The sequence below is a fragment of the Clinocottus analis genome, unplaced genomic scaffold, assembly GCF_023055335.1.
Source record: "Clinocottus analis isolate CAN_PGR_092001 unplaced genomic scaffold, fCliAna1.0.p SCAF_28, whole genome shotgun sequence".
Classification (NCBI taxonomy): Eukaryota; Metazoa; Chordata; class Actinopteri; order Perciformes; family Cottidae; genus Clinocottus; species Clinocottus analis.
Genome location: NW_027176020.1, coordinates 1,205,596 through 1,222,571, shown reverse-complemented (window position 1 = coordinate 1,222,571; position 16,976 = coordinate 1,205,596). Strand labels below are relative to the sequence as shown.

Sequence of the window (16,976 nt, the reverse complement as noted above, 5' to 3'; positions counted from 1 at the left end):
GTGACACTTGAGAGCCCTGTAATCTTCAATAGAAAGTGGGTTTTGGCGCAAAATATCCCGTAAAAATAATCAACAGCTGAAACAAATAAGAACACAAACCAGTTTATTTTCAGACACATTACATTAAAAAAAGAAGTATTTTATTTCGTCTCAGAGGGCTTCCTCTGACTCCAGCTGCTCCTCGGTTTTCCTGAAGGCGTCGCCTCCTCGCTCCGCGGCGTCCTCCCCGCCCTCCCCGCCCTCCTCCCCCGCGCCCTCGCTGGCCATCGTGGCGTCCAGCCCGTCCTGGTCGGCGCTGGCGTTCTGAGACTCGGCTCCCTCGTCGTCCTCGTCCTCGACGTCCATCTCAAAAACACGGATGTGCCGGAGGTTGGCGCTTAGCTGCCGGGTGGGAAGGAAAGCAAAAGTCTTAATGTTGAGAGACGACAGGAGTCCACGCGCTAAATGTGATATATTTATGATTTAAAAACCTTTATTTAACTAAATAGTGAATAAAAACCGCCCCCTGGTGGTCAGGAGAGAGAATGCAGCGGAGAGAGAATGCAGCTATATATATATATATATATATATATATATATATAAATATATATATATATATATATATATATAAATATATATATATATATATATATAAATATATATATATATATATATATATATATATATATATATATATATAAATATATATATATATATATATATATATATATATATAAATATATATATATATATATATATATATATAAATATATATATATATATATATAAATATATATAAATATATTTATATATATATATATATATATATATATATATTTATATTTATATATATATATATATATATATATATATATATATTTATATTTATATATATATATATATATATATATATATATATATATATATATATATATATATATATATATATATATAAATAATTGAACTCACCACACAGGCCACTTTGCGGATCCCGTTGACGGCTACAAACTGAGCCTTCATGTTTTCCAGTTCACGCCACTGATTCCCTAAAACCAGTTCTTGACACGGGATGGCGCCGCTCTGCTGGTCCAACCTGAGAACACGGGCGACATTAAAGGTGACGTCACTGCTGCCCTTTCAGAGGACGACCCAAACTAAACCCCAGTAACTCACCTCAGGTTGGGCTCCCAGGTGAACTCGGCCTCGGCGCTCAGCGCCGGCGCCAGAGGGAGCTGAGCCAGGACGCGCCAGCCGCTCTCGTCCCGCTCGCCGTCCCCTCGCAGCACCACCGTCAGCATCTCGTCGTCGTAGAATCGGGCGTCCAGGCAGCTGTACAGGCTGGTAGGCCTGAAAGAGACGACGACAAAAGAAACGTTAACAGGAACGTTGTGTCGGCGTCGCCCCCTGGAGGCGAGGAACTAGCGTGCCGGTATGTCTGCTTCACGAGAGGAACCGACGCTGCAGCGGCTTCTTCAGCGGCTCCGTCAGGATGGTGGAGCAGGTCGACGGACAGGACGCCGTTAGGGACGAGTCTGTGAACGCAACACAGGATGTTAACCCACACAATAGCACACGCACACAATATTCCACACACACACACACCTGTGTGGGTCGGTGCCTCTGCGCAGCAGGAACAGTCTTCCAGGTGAAGTCGGCATGCAGAACACAACGTGGTGCATTTTCTCTTTCTTGTCGTTCCACCTGCAGAAATAAAAGATGGCCGACGTCATTGATTCATAGTTACAACAATAAGACACCAGGATGTGTGTTTACGTACAAAGACGGGAGTTCAAAGAGTCTCGGCGTGTTCTCAGAGCTGGAAAGAAGAAATAAAGACAACTTAATAATAATCATAATAATTAGAACTATGACTGAGTGAGATGAACTTTCACCTCTCTGGTACGCTGTACAGCGGCAGGAAGACGGCCTGCGTCACCGACTGACCGATTACCTCCTGCACAAACATCACAACACATGGTTTCATGGATTTTAGGTAAAAAGAATTGTGTCGTTCGGTTCAAAAATGGAAAAAAAAAACTATTTTAATGGCAAAACATTGTCTCACTGAGGCATGCTGGGACTTTAAATGTGAATAAGACGCCGCTCTTGCTGTATGACGTGTTTTTTAGAAACGTGGGCGGTTCTTCTTGCTCTCCTGGTGCAGAGAACCGGAGGGACGAGCACACACACACACAACACACAACTCACCGCCGGCTTCTGGAGACACTGCTCGATCACGCTCTCCATCATCCTCTTGACGAAGTGCAGAGACTTCTGGGGGAACGAAGGGAACAGCAGAGGGCTCTCTGGACGGACCACACAAACATTCACAGGCGTCAGTAATGGCGGCGGCACCACACAGGAAACACTTCCTGTAAACCAGAAACATCACATTCACCCTTCAGGTGCGAGCTCTCCTGCAGGAACTTCAGCCACTGGTTCCCCTTGGTGTTGGGAGGAGACACCAGGTCCTCGTCCTCGTCCTTCAGGTACTGAGACCGGAGACCAACCAGGAAGTAGAGCGTCACCGGCTCCGTTTGAACACATGTAATGATTCATCATCGTCGTCACGGTGAAGGCTCTCACCTGCCCGACCCGCTCCACGTTGAAGTACTTCCCTTTCCGGTCGAAGAGTTCTTCGTTCTGTTGGACCAGAGAGACGTTTGAGAGCATCTTATCACAGAACAGAAGGACGTCAGCGCGACGTCACGCCGCTCTCACCTCGCTGAAGTGCTCGGCCAGGAAGTCGGCCACGAAGGCGATGTCCTTCTGGGTCATCTGAGGAGGAAGGAGGCGTTAAAGCAGTCCAGGTGAGAGTTGTGGAATAATGAACCTGTGGTGACTCACCTTGTTGAGCTCTGGTGGAACGTGCTCCTCACACATCCTGAGCATGGCTGAGGAGAGAACCGTTAAGTACAGAACATTTAAATGTCTCTCATCATGTGTCGTTTGGTTTTCTTCTTACCGACATACAACCAGCGGAAAAAAGCTTTGAAGTTCTTGGTGCTCTTATCGATCACCCTGAGGGACGAAACATGAACACAGCCAACATGAAACATCTGTTCTACTACATTATACACAGATACACACATATACATACATACATAAATACATAAAAAACATTTTTTAAATTCTTTTATTTTAATTGTATATTCCAAAAATATATAAATACACATAAATAAATCATTATAAATAAATATATAAATCAATAAAATACACACAATAGATTTAAATCTGTTTCCGTGTCCGTCTAGTTCATAATAATAATAATAATAATAATAATAATAACAACTCACTGCAGGAGCTCGTTGGCTTTCAGGGAGAAGGATCCTACAGCCGTGATGGCTCCTGAGGACACAGAGCACCGAGAGGTTGCCGAGTAGTTTCATTTACTGAAGGTGCAGCTTGGAGGAGGACAACACGGTACCTTCTATAGCGGCTGAATCCAGACCCAGAGGCTCAAACTTCTGCTTCCACAGGGACATGCCCTTCACCTCACTCAGGTGGTACAGCAGAGCCTCAGAGCCACTGAGAAGGAGGAGGACACGATTAAAACCAGAGAAATATCAAGTTAGCACCGAGGAGAAGGAGAAAAGGAGGACTGGCACCTCTGCAGGTGGCTGATCACCAGCTTCTGGATGCTGGAGTAAGACGACTCGATGGACTGGCCCAGCTTCTTCAGGCCCTGCGGCGAGGAAACAGAACAAACCCTCAAAAAGTCAGATCCGATGGAGTCTGAACGCAGCGAGGAGCTCGTGCAGCGTTCATCTCTCTCACCTTGACGGTCAGCTGGTTCATGAGCAGAGCCTGGAGTTCAGGGCTGCAGGGAAGCAAGAGAGGCGTTAGAATCATCCCAACACTGAAGAGAGAGGTCAAACCGACCCGACTTATTGCTCTGCCGCCACCTGCAGGACGCTCCGGGCATTGCAACGCGACAGAGAGAGCACCGGCCTCGTTGCTCACCTCGACTGTCCCCACAGCAAGAGCTCTAGAAACTCATCCTGGACTTGAGTGCTTGTGTTCTTTTCCTAAAAAAACAGAAATCAGACAAACAAGACACCGATTTAGACTCCGGACCAGCAGCGGCATCCTCTCCTGTCTTACTGGAGGAGGTTTTAAAGTTAAAGTGAAACCATGTCGTGCTAGTCAAGACATAGAAATGAGTTCAATGGAACCAGGGGCGACTCCTCTGGTTGTATAGAAGTCCACTTCTTATACACAGACTGTGTATTGTACCCACGAGTCTCCGCTTTACAGACCTGCTGCTTTATGCTGATCACATGCCATCTGGGGCAAAAAACAAGCAGTTTTCTTTTTTTGCATGCAGAATTAATTACTGCGGTATTTAAGTGATTTCCGCCTACACTTCTGTTGTGTATTTAAACATTTCTGCACAGTCTAAACAGTCTTGGAATTGCATTAATTGGGTTTGACTGGAACAGATTAAAAAAAGGACTTTCACAAAAAGAAAGGGGACCCAGTGCAGAGCCCTGGGGAACCCCTAATGTTGACGGTACCGATGGAGGATGTAGCACTGTTCAATTGAATTCAGTTTGTTTTGTATAGCCCAAAAATCACACATTTGCTTACTAAAGGGCTTTACAGTCTGCACTCATAGACATCTCTGTCCCAGGACTCACATTGGATCAGGAAAAACTCCCCCAAAGAAATATAAAAAAGAGGGAAGAAACCTTCAGGAGCAACTGACCTGAACAAACTTAGTGAGCCGAAGGTCCATCTGCATGAGGATGTCCTCCCAGGCTTCACACATGCAGGTGAGCGACAGGTGCAGGTACTGCAGCAGCGTGGAGATGTGGGTGAACTTGCGGGCCATCCGGGTCACCTCGGGCAGACAGTCCGACAGCAACCTCGTGTCCAGCTGGGAATGAAAACAATAAACAAGTGCATCAAAAAAAAAAAAAAAAAAAGCGAGTTAGCACAGAGACGGCGGCTGCAGGGAGCCGGAGCCTCGGACTCACCTGGACGTAGCAGATCTGAGGGTCGTCGTCCGCCGACCGGACTTCTGTGATGACGGACAGAGACTTGAGGTCGCTGGACAGACTCAGGCTGCGGCAGGTTCCCGACACCTTGAGGGTTGTCACGTTAAGGAGGAGTTAGAAGCACGACAACGCAGCGCTGCAGCCGTCAAGGTTTACAGGTTTAACATCCGAACGTCATCGTTTCTGTGCCACTAGTTCAACTTTTTAGGGGTTTTTATTTTGAAATTCGATGTCAACAGTGAGCCCCTCACCCCCGATAGCGTAGCGATCTTGTACATCCCGTAAGCATAAAGCTCCACGAAGCCGGAGTCTCCTCCCAGAACCAGAACGTTCAGTCTGCAGGGAAACAAAACACAAATAAATAAAAGATGCATGAAACAGAATGTCTGTGTGTTGATGAAGCACGAGAACTTATATTTACCTGACTTCTCCCATGAGATTCATAATCTCATCAGACTTTTCCTCACTGGAACACAGAGACATACACACAGAGATTATCACACACGGCTGTCACACACACAGCTACACAGCAGACAGATGACATCAGCTGTGCATCATTAGAACATCTCACCTGAAGATCTTTGACGTCGTGCTGTAGCTGAGAAACAAAACGTTTGGACAAATGTTACTCTGTCAAAGTATTCCTTTCTTATAATCTGACGTGTGTGTGTGTGTGTGTGTGTGTGTGTGTGTGTGTGTGTGTGCAGCAGCACTGCTACCTCTTGGGGAGCGTCGGCAGTTTGGGAAGAAATAGTTTGGATTCGTCCTCTGAGTTATAGAAGGAGCTGAGAGCGCTGACACAGCAGAGAGAACAAACAGTCACTTTATTCTGAAAGAACGAGGCGTCCCACGTGCACACGCACAAACACACACACACACCTGCTCTCCTCCGTCACCTCCATCCAGTGCATGCAGGTCACAGAGCTCAGCATGGGGAACACGTGCAGGATCTCGGCTTTCTCGACGCCGCACAGGACGACCTGCTTGGTGTCGCCGAGGCTGAAGGCCAAGACTGGAGATTAAGAGAGAATTATTATTACTATTATTTACTTTTACTGAGTTTGTGGTTTTAAACGAGGGCGTCTTCTAAAGTGCACACAGCAGAATGTGACTGGATACTACAGGTTTTCCATGAGCGTATAAACCCTGTATAAGTATTGATAAGTATCGATCAATGCTTGATAACGAGTGTCTCAGTGCGTCCATGACGACATCCATTCCTTACTTTTGCCATCGGGTCTCCAGGCCAGAGCCGTGATCTCCTTCCCGGTGAACTCGCTGGGCGGTAAACTCCAAACACGCTGGAAACTCGCCAAGCGATGCAGCAGCAACTACAAACAATACAATTACAAAAAAACATAAAGAGATATTTCAGGACTTTTTAAAGAACACGTTGTTTTGAAGCCCACCTCTCCAGTCGTGTTGGCCAGGGCGATGAGATCCCGTTTGGGGGACCAGGCCATGCACAGCACCGGGTTGGGAAGCTGCTTCTCTCCCACCTGCCGGAACGCCGGCATGTCGAGGCCTGAGAAACGAGAAGCAGCTATTAAAAAACATCACGGACAGACATTCATGTGCACGGTCAACTAACACAAAATCTAAGTAAGACTCTGATGTGAAGATGATATCCTGTTGTTGGTGCTCGAGGAAGACAACACAGTTTTGTTGTTTACATGCAGTTGTGGCTTTACATGAGCATAAGGTCTCCTTAAGGTGTCACATTTAGTGTTAAACACTGACGTCCACCGTCAGTCCTCCACGTTAGCTGTGATGCTCGCAGGCTTGTTAGCTAACAATGATAATATGTCACTGACTTCACAGCGCTGGACGTTAAAGATGAATTCATTATAACTGCAACTTACTGTTGTTTTAGGTCAAAACGTTAGAAAAACAGTCTGCTCGGCCTGGAGAATCACTTCATTTACGTTTTCTTCATTGTGTTATTTACAATTACGCGGACGGCGCCATTTTTTTCCCCCCGAGACGACCAATCATTGAAAAGCAACGGGAGGCGCGAGAGGACAAACTTACCCGGAGGGAAAAAAGCGATTTGTAAATGGCCTGTCGCTGTCCTACTGATGATGGAGACTGAAACAAAGCATTTGACTAGTAGATTTAGTAGATTTAGTGACGGGTGACGTTAACAGCACTGTCTGGAGCCCACTGTGATGTGGTTGTTGATTTTATGAGTCCATTATTGTTAGTCTTTTGGAAAGGTTTTGCGTTCATACCAGCGACCCCTGGTGGCTAAACTGCAGCACTGCATTTGTACAGAAAATTAAATGCAGTTAAAATACAAACGTGTCTAAACACAGCTTGCTACAACACAGGTCTAATATGAGGAAATGTCTCCAGGGTGTCCAGCAAGATGTCTTCACCACTAAAGATAAACCCCGCTGGAGGCCACACACACACACACACACACACACACACACACACACACACACACACACACACACACACACGCACACACAGACACACACACAGTCTGTGTATTGAGGAATAGGAAATGTAAATGTTGGAGGCGCTCCAGTACTATTCTTACGGACATCATCACCGCACAGATACAAAGTCTTCACGTTGTAGAAGTCACCACTAAATAATGCAGTTATTTTTAAGTGTTACTTTGGGATCAGTTATTAATAATAATAGAGCCGTGGTGACGAACAAGGAGAGTATTTAGAAGATTACTGATCAGCTGGAGTGTGTGTGTATGTGTGTGTGGTTAGTGTGTGTGTGTGTGTGTGTGTGTGTGTGTGTGTCAGTGCATCAGATAAATTCCGTCCAGACTCATCGTTGGCACTTCACCGTATCAGTAGGTTGATGAAGAGCCAGAATAACTCTGACAGCAGAGAGTGTGATACGGACCAGAAATAGACGGAGTGAGGCCTCACGGTCCCGACTGGCTTTTGTCTTCAAACACAGATTAGAGTCCAGTGGAGTCCAACCAGAGAGTTGAGAATGTGACAGGAAGTGTCCGTATCTGGACTGAGGAGGAGTGACGTAGAGACGCTGTATACATCACTGGTCTCGACCTGTCAATCACCTTGTAGCCCCGCCCCTAAAGCGTCCTCTTATTATGGTCTGTTTGATTCTAAATGAGCATAATGTACTAAATTACATCATGTCGTATAGAAGAAGACTTGAAACTAGAGATTGAGACATAAACTCATGTTTACAATGTTTACTGAGGGAATACATCAAGAGAGAAGTAGAGTCACTTATATAGACTTCTATACAACCAGAGGAGTCGCCCCCTGGTGGTCAGGAGAGAGAATGCAGCTTTAACACATGAAGCATAGACTTCGATACAACCAGAGGAGTCGCCCCCTGGTGGTCAGGAGAGAGAATGCAGCTCTCTCCTGACCACACAGGATGGGGGCCAATGCACTTTAAGGGCCTCTGAACGTAATTGTAAAAAAAAGGTACAATACTGTACCCCGCCCCCCCCCCCCCCTCCCTTCAGGACTAACCTTAACACTCTCTCTTCATGCCAATCTTCTGGCGGTGAAACCCGAGCCGCGAGCCAAATATAGCCCCACACAGGGCGAGCAGCCAGGGGCCGGGGCAGATGGGACGGCGGGCCCTGAACCGGAGAGATCCTGCCGACCGAGCACCAACACGGCCGCTCTGCCGGAGAGAGAGAGACGCTTCCTCTGTAGCTCTTTTTCTAACTGAATAAACAGGACCGACCAGGAGGAAGCGTTTGGACCCAACAGCACACTTTAAGGTACGTCGTCTTCTTCATGGAAGCTGGTTCAGAAGAGCATGAGCTGAATTATTTAACGTAACTGTAGATCTGTTTTAAATGGAGCCTTTATGTAGCAGTCAGTGAACACACCGCGTGGACAGATCCTGCTCTCGCTTTCACTTTATTTGTATTAAATATAACAAATATTAAGGCAATAGATACACAAGATACAATAAAGTTAACTTAAGAAGACTTCTGATAGAGGAAACGTTGACAGTTTAACAGTTTATAAGTTGTTGTTGCTCTTCAGGCATCGTCTCAGTTTTGATGCTTTCACTGTCCCCTGTCGTACCTGTGAGAGGTTCAGGGACCTGCGAGAGGTTCAGGGACCTGCGAGAGGTTCAGGGACCTGCGAGAGGTTCAGGGACCTGTGAGCTTGCTGCTGAAACGCAGCCCAGGGGAATAAAAATAACAACAGCTGGTCTTCAGGACGCCAGGAGGCTCCGAGTGTCACTCCACGTCACACATGTGTGTCTTCACCAGTCTGGAGCCTGAGAGAGAGAACAGGGCTGGAACAACAGCCAAATCAATAGATTATATATATATGTTCTAAATGAAACAATCTTTCCATTATTATTCATTAGTAGTATTTCGGCCATTATTATTTTTGTAGCTAACTCTAGATTGAAGCAACTGCTTCAATCTGAACCTGTGGAGTCGAACACGTGAGCGGTGAGGGAACAGAGCGACGGGATAAAATAAGACGAAGAGGAAGTTCACTGCGACCTCGAGGTGACCTCTGGCTTTGCTAGAAAACCCTCCAATCATCGCCCCGCCGGAGCCGACCCGCCGCTATTGTGACGTCGGTGCCTGACGCTCGACTCCTCTCCGCCACCGTTTTGTCATTCCGCTTTCTGCCGGCGGTTTATTTATAAACCTTTGTGTGTCCTTTGTGTGTGTGTGTTTTCCAGGATGCAGGACGGGAGCTGGAATCCGCCGCTCCCCATCTGCCCGCCGCTCAAGGGCCCGGCAGGAGGCGGGACCTCGGAGGGCGACGGGGGCGTGTTCTCCGAGGCGTCCTCCGACGGGGAGCTGTACCTGGACTCGGTGGCGGAGCTGGATTGCGACGGAGCAGACGGCGACGGGGGGGACTTTGCGGACCTCACCGCCTTCCTGAGCGCGGAGGAGATCCACCGCAGCCTGGACCTGGCCCTGGAGGCCTTCGGCGACACGTCCGAGTGCGAGGACCCGGACCCCCGATCGAATCCCGCATCCCAGGAGCCGCGGGCTCCCCAACCCGTCCCTTCTCTTGCGCCTGAAAACCTCTACACGGGCCCCAACGTGCAGCACCAGACCAAAGCGCCGCTCGAAGGTGCCGCGGGCGAGGCCCCGGTGGCCCGCCGCAAACCCGCGCAGCCCGTCTACAAGCAGGACAAACCCCGGCTGGTGCACGAGGGCCTGGAGCTGAACGACCGGACCGCCTCCGCCACGGAGTTCTGCAGCCGAGCCGCCACCTTCATCGAGGAGCTGTCGTCCATCTTCAAGGGCTCCTCCTCCTCCTCCGCTCGCTCGGAGCAGCAGCAGCAGCAGGCGGACGACGGCGAGGACTCCTCCTCTCCCGACAGCGGCTATCGGACTCCGAGGGGTCAGCGGCCGGCGCCTCAGGGCTCGGTCTCTGCTCCGGTTCCGGCTCCCTGCCAGAAAGCGGAGACGCAGGAGCCGGTCAGCCGGCCGGCCGCGAGCCCGGAGCCTCCGCCGGCCGACGTGCGGCCGCCTCAACACCGCGGGCCGCTGTCGCCTCCCTGCTTCCTCCAGAAGCTGAAGAGCCAGGAGGTGGCGGAGGGGAGCCCCATCCGTCTGGAGTGCAGAGTCGTGGGAAACCCCCTGCCGCTCGTCAGGTAAGGGTTCGACCTCCGGTTCTCACCTCCTGAGCTTTCAGCAGTGTCGCACGGTCTTCCTCGGCAGATGGAAATGAAGATGTTACACTTTTTTACTATTTCTCTTGAGCGCTTTAACCAAATCAAACCAATGTTTTAGAAGCAACAAAAGTCCAAAATTGCTGTGTTCGGAAGTATTGAACACTTGAAGTAATATACAAGTGAAATACATGGTTTGGTCCATGAGAAAATTCAAATGGCATTCAAATAGCCCCAATAACCCCAATGGCCCCAATGGGTCCAATAGCCCCAATGGGCCATTGGATCCCCTGTGTGTCCTTTGGTAAAAGCTGGATGATCTGTTATTCCGTTGGAGAGGACAGCACCCGCGGCCCCTGGTTATCAGCACCCGCTCATCAGCAAACTAAAAATACTCTCCTCTCTTGTTTCTCCAGATCAGTCGACATGCTCGCTGTTTACTGTACAGAGAGACATGCGTGTGCAACCGTAAATGTCGGGTTATAAGCCGCTAATACCTTCAGTGGTTGTCCCCGCTAGCTCCCCGGGCGTAGCAAGCTAGCGCTGCTGCTAGCTCCCCGCTGCTGCTGTTACGTTGAGCCGGGGATGGTCCCGCTACCTTCGGTGGTTGTCGGGGAGCTATGGGAGGTGGTTTTAGTGTTCCCTTCCTTTCCATTATCCAAACTATTACGCCGGGGTCGGGGGTGGGGCGCTGGAGCCGATCCCAGCTGACACTGAGCGAAGGCAGGGTTCACCTGGACAGGTCGAACCGGCTCAAATCGAGACAGACATCCTTTCACACCTACAGGAGTCAATTAACCTGAGCTGCATGTCTTTGGACGGATGCATCCGGTCATTTTTCAAAATATATATACGTCCGTCTGTGCGTAACCTCTGACGCAACCTCTTCACACGTGTCAAGAGGTTTAATCCCTTTTCTACAATAAATCAATGTGCTGTTCAAGTTTGGACTGTTTGTGCATAAATGTTTACGTTTTTTTGTTGTTGTTTGTTTCCTTACATGTTTGGAGTCTTACTTAGAGTGCAGTGCCCCTCTAAACGAGCCTGCATGTCCCGGGTTTACTCCGCTTCCTTCGTCTTCAGCGACGGTTGTCCAGATATTCGAAGGCCAAGATGTAAACAGAGACACCTTCAGCTAGAATACTGGACCCTCCAAAGGGTTCGATGGGGTTAAAGCGGTTGAAGCGTGGAGGTCTGAGCAGGTCTTGAGGTGCTCTGGAGCCGGCGTCAGTCCAGGGCCTGCACCCCCACCACCCCCCACCAGGCTATACGAGGGGCCTCTTGTATAAATAGTCTCCAGGCCAACAGGAGCCAGGCCCGAGAATGCAGCCGATGCGATGACTCAGCGTTTTCCCCGTCACCCCCTTCCGACACCTTCTTAGGGAGTATGAAGGTGCTGCTGTGGCGTTACGTAACAGAGGAAATGAATGGAAAAGTAGGAACTTGTTCATGTGGAGTTCACTAAAAAAAGGTTATGATCGTTATGCTGAAGTGAATTCATCTGGAGTAGAAGGAAATGGAAAGATTCCTTCTGTTTTTTGTTTTTTTAAGAGTGCAGATGCAGTTTGTTGCCTCACTTCCTGTGTTGCCATTTTGATTGTGGCCACGAGATGGCAGCAAATTGTTCAGAACTGAGCATGAAGTGTAGAAGGTCCTTTTGCAACCAACACAAACTTCAACTATCTGAAGGAGGAAACCAGAGAGGAAACCAGAGTCCCTTTTGCTTCTTGCTGATGGACCGCGGGACTCAAACAGTGTCTGTCCAGAGGGGAGAGCGGTGATGCTAACGTTACTAGCTCTCCTCCTGTTGGTTCTCTGTTAGCAGTGCTGCTAACGTTACTGCTAACGTTACTGGCTCTCCCCCTGTTGGTTCTCCGTTAGCGGTGCTGCTAACGTTACTAGCTCTCCTCCTGTTGGTTCTCTGTTAGCGGTGATGCTAACGTTACTGGCTCTCCCCCTGTTGGTTCTCCGTTAGCGGTGCTGCTAACGTTACTAGCTCTTCTCCTGTTGGTCTAAACGCTGATTGGCTGTACAAAGTCACACAGTGTGTGTGTGTGTGTTTGTGTGTGTCTCTCTCTCGTTGTTAAAAATAGAAACTTACAACTGTTGAAATAAAAACGTCATTTAATTTCTGTCTTTGAAGCCGCTGCCAGTCAAAGCCGCTGACGCACCTTCTCACCTCCTGGTTAACCGCGGGGTGATGAGTTCGGTGCCGAGCTGTTGCCGGCATCTTTTGCGCGGCCAAAGCGGAAAAGAGACATTCTCGTCGGTTGGGCGCGGCTCTTCCCTCCACGGTCGACCACAGAGAGAGAGAGAGAGAGAGAGAGAGAGAGAGAGAGAGAGAGAGAGAGAGAGAGAGTCTCGGTTGCAGAGCGGCTGGTATTCTTCAGCACATCCTCACGCACTCTTCATGCAACGCTCTGTTTATAACGATGCTCTTCTTGTAGTGGGATTTGTTGGTGTGTGTGTGTCTGTGTGCATGTGTGTGTTTCCTTCTTGGAACCACTTTGTGCATTTTCTCAGTCTGAGGTCATTTTGGCCTTTCTTTACATCTTCAAGGGGCTAGTTTAGGGTTAAGATTAGCTGTTGGCATGAGAGAATAGGGAATGTATGCAACCAGCGTTTGCGTGTGTGTGTGTGTGTGTGTGTGTCTCTCTCTGTTTGTGTGTTTCTAAACAAAATTGATGGTGTGAGGTCTGGTCGTGCAGAACACCAAACAGCCTGATGACTCTTGCGATGTGTCGCAAAGCGGACGGAAAAAATCTGACTCCAATGGCGGCGCTCGGCGGCGCTATGTCCGGCGTTCTGTCCGAGCGCCTCCGTGTCATTACCCAGAAGGCCTGCTGGGCAAACGAGGCAACGCAAGACTGGGAGATGTTCGAAGGCAGAGACGGCGAGCAGTCGCGTTAAGAGAGCGGCCACTCGTTTTTGCTGGTTTCAACCAAACACACAAAAAACAACAACAGAGGAAACGTTGTGAAGATGAGAGGCCTCCATCTGGAGTCGCCCCCTGGTGGTCAGGAGACAGAATGCAGCTTTAACACATGAAGCATAGACTTCTATACAACCAGAGGAGTTGCCCCCTGGTGGTCAGGAGAGAGAATGCAGCTTTAACACATGAAGCATAGACTTCTATACAACCAGAGGAGTTGCCCCCTGGTGGTCAGGAGAGAGAATGCAGCTTTAACACATGAAGCATAGACTTCTATACAACCAGAGGAGTCGCCCCCTGGTGGTCAGGAGAGAGACTGCAGCTTTAACACGTGAAGCATAGACTTCTATACAACCAGAGGAGTCGCCCCCTGGTGGTCAGGAGAGAAAATGCAGCTTTAACACATGAAGCATAGACTTCTATACAACCAGAGGAGTCGCCCCCTGGTGGTCAGGAGAGAGAATGCAGCTTTAACACATGAAGCATAGACTTCTATACAACCAGAGGAGTCGCCCCCTGGTGGTCAGGAGAGAGAATGCAGCTTCAACACATGAAGCATGGACTTCTATACAACCAGAGGAGTCGCCCCCTGGTGGTCAGGAGAGAGAATGCAGCTTCAACACATGAAGCATGGACTTCATACTTTATACCACTTACTGTTTAATCACAGTTACAGTATTTTCTGACCTGTTTTCATCTTGTCAGACGCACATAAAGAACACACATTGTGAGTGTTTTTTAACACACTTACCGGCCTGTTGCTTCAGAGATAGTTCCTCCTCCTCATTGTGTGGAGCAGACTGAGCATGAGGTCATCGCAGGTGACCCGGTGCTGACTCATGACGCAGCCCGACTGTAATGCAGACTGTTTGGGCCCGTTTCAGGTCGGCCTCACGGGCTCATTTGATCTCTGCAGGAGGGAAAGAGGAAGAAGAAAAAAAAGCGCTGGTATGTTCATACCTGCTTTCTTTTTTCTTTTTTTTAAACCAATTTTGCAAGCATGATGTAATTTCATATTTAAGCTCCAAGTAATGAGGGAGCCTGGAATGACTGTGTGTGTATGTGTGTGTGTGTGTGTGTGTGTGGGGGGGGGGTTGCGCTTTAAATTAATACTACACGCGGACTATTTGACAGGAACTTAACATTCCTGAAACATGAAGACATTCACACAAACCGTTAACTGCCGATACTGTACGGGAACCTGGCGGGTCGCTGCGAGGCCGTCGGGTTTGACGGGTTCGAAAACTCTGTTCGCCGGGCCGCGCACGTGTTGGAGAGTCCAGCTTTAAACGCTCCCCTCCTGCAGAACAACTGCACAACAACGTCTGCACAACAACGTCTGCAGACACACACGTCAGCGCCGCGTTACCGGCATGCCGTGACGAATGGAGGCCGTCCTGGAGGCCGAGTGTGAAGTTTCACCCGGCGAGGTGAGACTTTCCCCCGCTCCGTGGCGTTGACCCTGTCATACAGCGACTACATTCACACTAATCCACTTATCCGATTTGTAAAACTAAACTATTTTGCACGAGCTCGCGTCCAGCGCGGGCGTTTATCACACGAGACAGCCGACTATAGCTTGAGTTATTTATTCACCTCTCGAATAAGAGAGTTATTCGAGAGGGTTAAAGACGTTGCAGGCGGCCGGCGGCCGGACGTATGCGCTCTGCACATGTTGTGGAAGTCCCACGTATACGTCTGAAAAGCAAACATCTTCACGTCTGGGCGCTCGGAGAATTTCACAAAGCTGTTTTTACTCACGTCCGGTGTACTGCAGCAGTTAATGAACCAGAAAAAATCTGATTTCACTGTGATTTAATTGCAATAACACAGATTTTAAGGAGAGACAAGCAAACCACCATTAAAGCACTTGTTTTCTGAATGCAAGTTTGGTTTAATCGGCGCTAGGCTACGCTAACCATGTACCGGTAAAGCCGGGTTACAAGCGGCTACTACCTTCAGTGGGTGTCGCCAGCTGTAGCAAGCTAGCGCTGCTGCTAGCTCCCCACTAGCTCCTGCTGCTGCTCCTGCTGCCTTCGCAACTAGCAGCAGCGCTAGCTAGCTACAGCGCTAGCTAGCTACAGCGGGAGCTAGCGGGAGACACCCACCAAAGGTAAGTAGCGGCTTGTCACCCGACTTTTACGCTAGCTGCTCCATCAACCACTCAAAATAACTTCATCCAGGCGTAAATAGAGTCGTGATGTTATTGTTAATACCGTATAGTGTCTGCGGTTTATTCACATTTATATCAATAGTTTTGTTTTGTTTGAATATCTCATGTTTAAACAGAAGTGAAGCATTATACCTTGTGTGGACTTCAGGGTGAATGTATCCTAAATGCAGCTGGGAATCACGAGAATAAACCTCTGATAATGTTAGCTTTGGACATAAAGCTTATGGGCTCACTGACAGCACCATCTTGAAATCCCATTTAGTGCTTAGTGGGTGAGTCTTGTCGACCGTGAGAAAGGATTTGCCCACTGCTTCTTTTTTTTTTTAATGTCCTCATAACATTCCCAAACAAGGGAATGTGGTATCTGTTCATCAATACGTTACCACTCCACTCAACCGTCGGGCGAGAAGGAGTTAAAGAAGAAAGACGGCGGCGTGTAAAGGAAGAGGGGAAAAGAGATTTGTAGAGAGTTATATAAGAGGATCAGTGACAGTCAAAGAAGCGGAATACCAGATTTATTATGAAGCATGTCTGTAGCGGACAAAGGCAGCAGTCATGCGCGCCAAGAGGCCGGTAACCCAAGACGCTCTCCACAGGAAGACGGGCCGAGGACGCGCCATAAATCTCCGCTCCGCGCCGAGCGGCGGCCTCGTCGGCAGACATGAGCATTAGCCGACGCGCTAACCGACCGCGCCGAGGCTTTGCATGGTCAGTGACGCATGAGCGGCCGGTCGGATCACAACGGATCCACTTCCTTTACAACAAACATGTGACCAACGGCTTCAGGGCGTTGAAGTCAGAGCTGCAGGAAACCATGAAAGCATCTCCTTTTAAAAACAGTATCGCACTAAAATACAAGATGACATCATCTTGTATGTGTTGCATACAAGATGATGTCATGATAATACCAGAACTGACTTTCACCCAACACTCATTATTATTGAGTGGAGCTTAAACGCCTCACAGTGTAACTCAATGCAACCTCCGCTAACGTTAGCCGTTAGCTCCGTTGGTGAGTTGTGCGGTGCCGTGCTGCTATCGGCTAACGTCAGCTAGCTCCTAGCTCGCCTCCTGCCGAATTCTACACAGAGCTGTTCACAAAGAAGCAACGATGTAGTACAAAAATGCACCGATTTCTGTAACTCCTCTGGTTGTATAGAAGTCTATGCTTCATGTGTTGAAGCTGCATTCTCTCTCCTGACCACCAGGGGGCGACTCCTCTGGTTGTATAGAAGTCTATGCTTCATGTGTTGAAGCTGCATTCTCTCTCCTGACCGCCAGGGGG

The 16,976-nt window shown here is 48.6% G+C and overlaps 2 protein-coding genes across 4 annotated transcripts in view; one reads left to right on the top strand and one right to left on the bottom strand.

Annotated features, from left to right (window-relative positions):
* Window positions 1–102: 102 nt before the first annotated feature.
* On the bottom strand, window positions 103–6,956 carry anapc4 (anaphase promoting complex subunit 4). The gene is made up of 28 exons (XM_068592723.1): window positions 6,842–6,956; window positions 6,389–6,504; window positions 6,205–6,310; window positions 5,859–5,991; window positions 5,699–5,773; window positions 5,551–5,577; window positions 5,401–5,445; window positions 5,231–5,315; window positions 4,959–5,066; window positions 4,688–4,858; window positions 3,943–4,007; window positions 3,757–3,799; window positions 3,588–3,664; window positions 3,407–3,507; window positions 3,276–3,327; window positions 2,945–3,000; window positions 2,827–2,873; window positions 2,701–2,757; window positions 2,566–2,622; window positions 2,378–2,471; window positions 2,188–2,285; window positions 1,872–1,933; window positions 1,757–1,795; window positions 1,582–1,680; window positions 1,437–1,511; window positions 1,153–1,326; window positions 949–1,072; window positions 103–381 (listed from the first exon to the last, which is right to left on the bottom strand). Exons 2-28 carry the CDS (start codon window positions 6,494–6,496, stop codon window positions 151–153), a joined length of 2,409 nt encoding a protein of 802 aa, XP_068448824.1. The 5' UTR covers window positions 6,497–6,504; window positions 6,842–6,956; the 3' UTR covers window positions 103–150.
* Window positions 6,957–8,604: 1,648 nt separating this feature from the next.
* palld (palladin, cytoskeletal associated protein) overlaps window positions 8,605–16,976 on the top strand; it is a 47,712-nt gene continuing 39,340 nt past the window's right edge. For all 3 annotated transcript variants that reach the window (XM_068592713.1, XM_068592712.1, XM_068592711.1), the window contains exons 1-2: window positions 8,605–8,709; window positions 9,642–10,568. In XM_068592713.1, coding sequence (XP_068448814.1) covers window positions 9,643–10,568 — 926 coding nt within the window. In that variant the 5' untranslated portion in view covers window positions 8,605–8,709; window position 9,642. The remainder of the gene's footprint in view (window positions 8,710–9,641; window positions 10,569–16,976) is intronic.

Bases quoted from the DNA above. Each gene is read 5' to 3' on its own strand.
- anapc4 (XM_068592723.1), bottom strand. From the start codon at position 6,496: ATGCCGGCGTTCCGGCAGGTGGGAGAGAAGCAGCTTCCCAACCCGGTG. The intron at 3,508-3,587 runs GTGCCAGTCCTC...CCTCCTTCTCAG, and splicing joins GTGATCAGCCACCTGCAGAG to TGGCTCTGAGGCTCTGCTGT. The intron at 382-948 runs GTGAGTTCAATT...CCCACCCGGCAG, and splicing joins TCCGCAAAGTGGCCTGTGTG to CTAAGCGCCAACCTCCGGCA.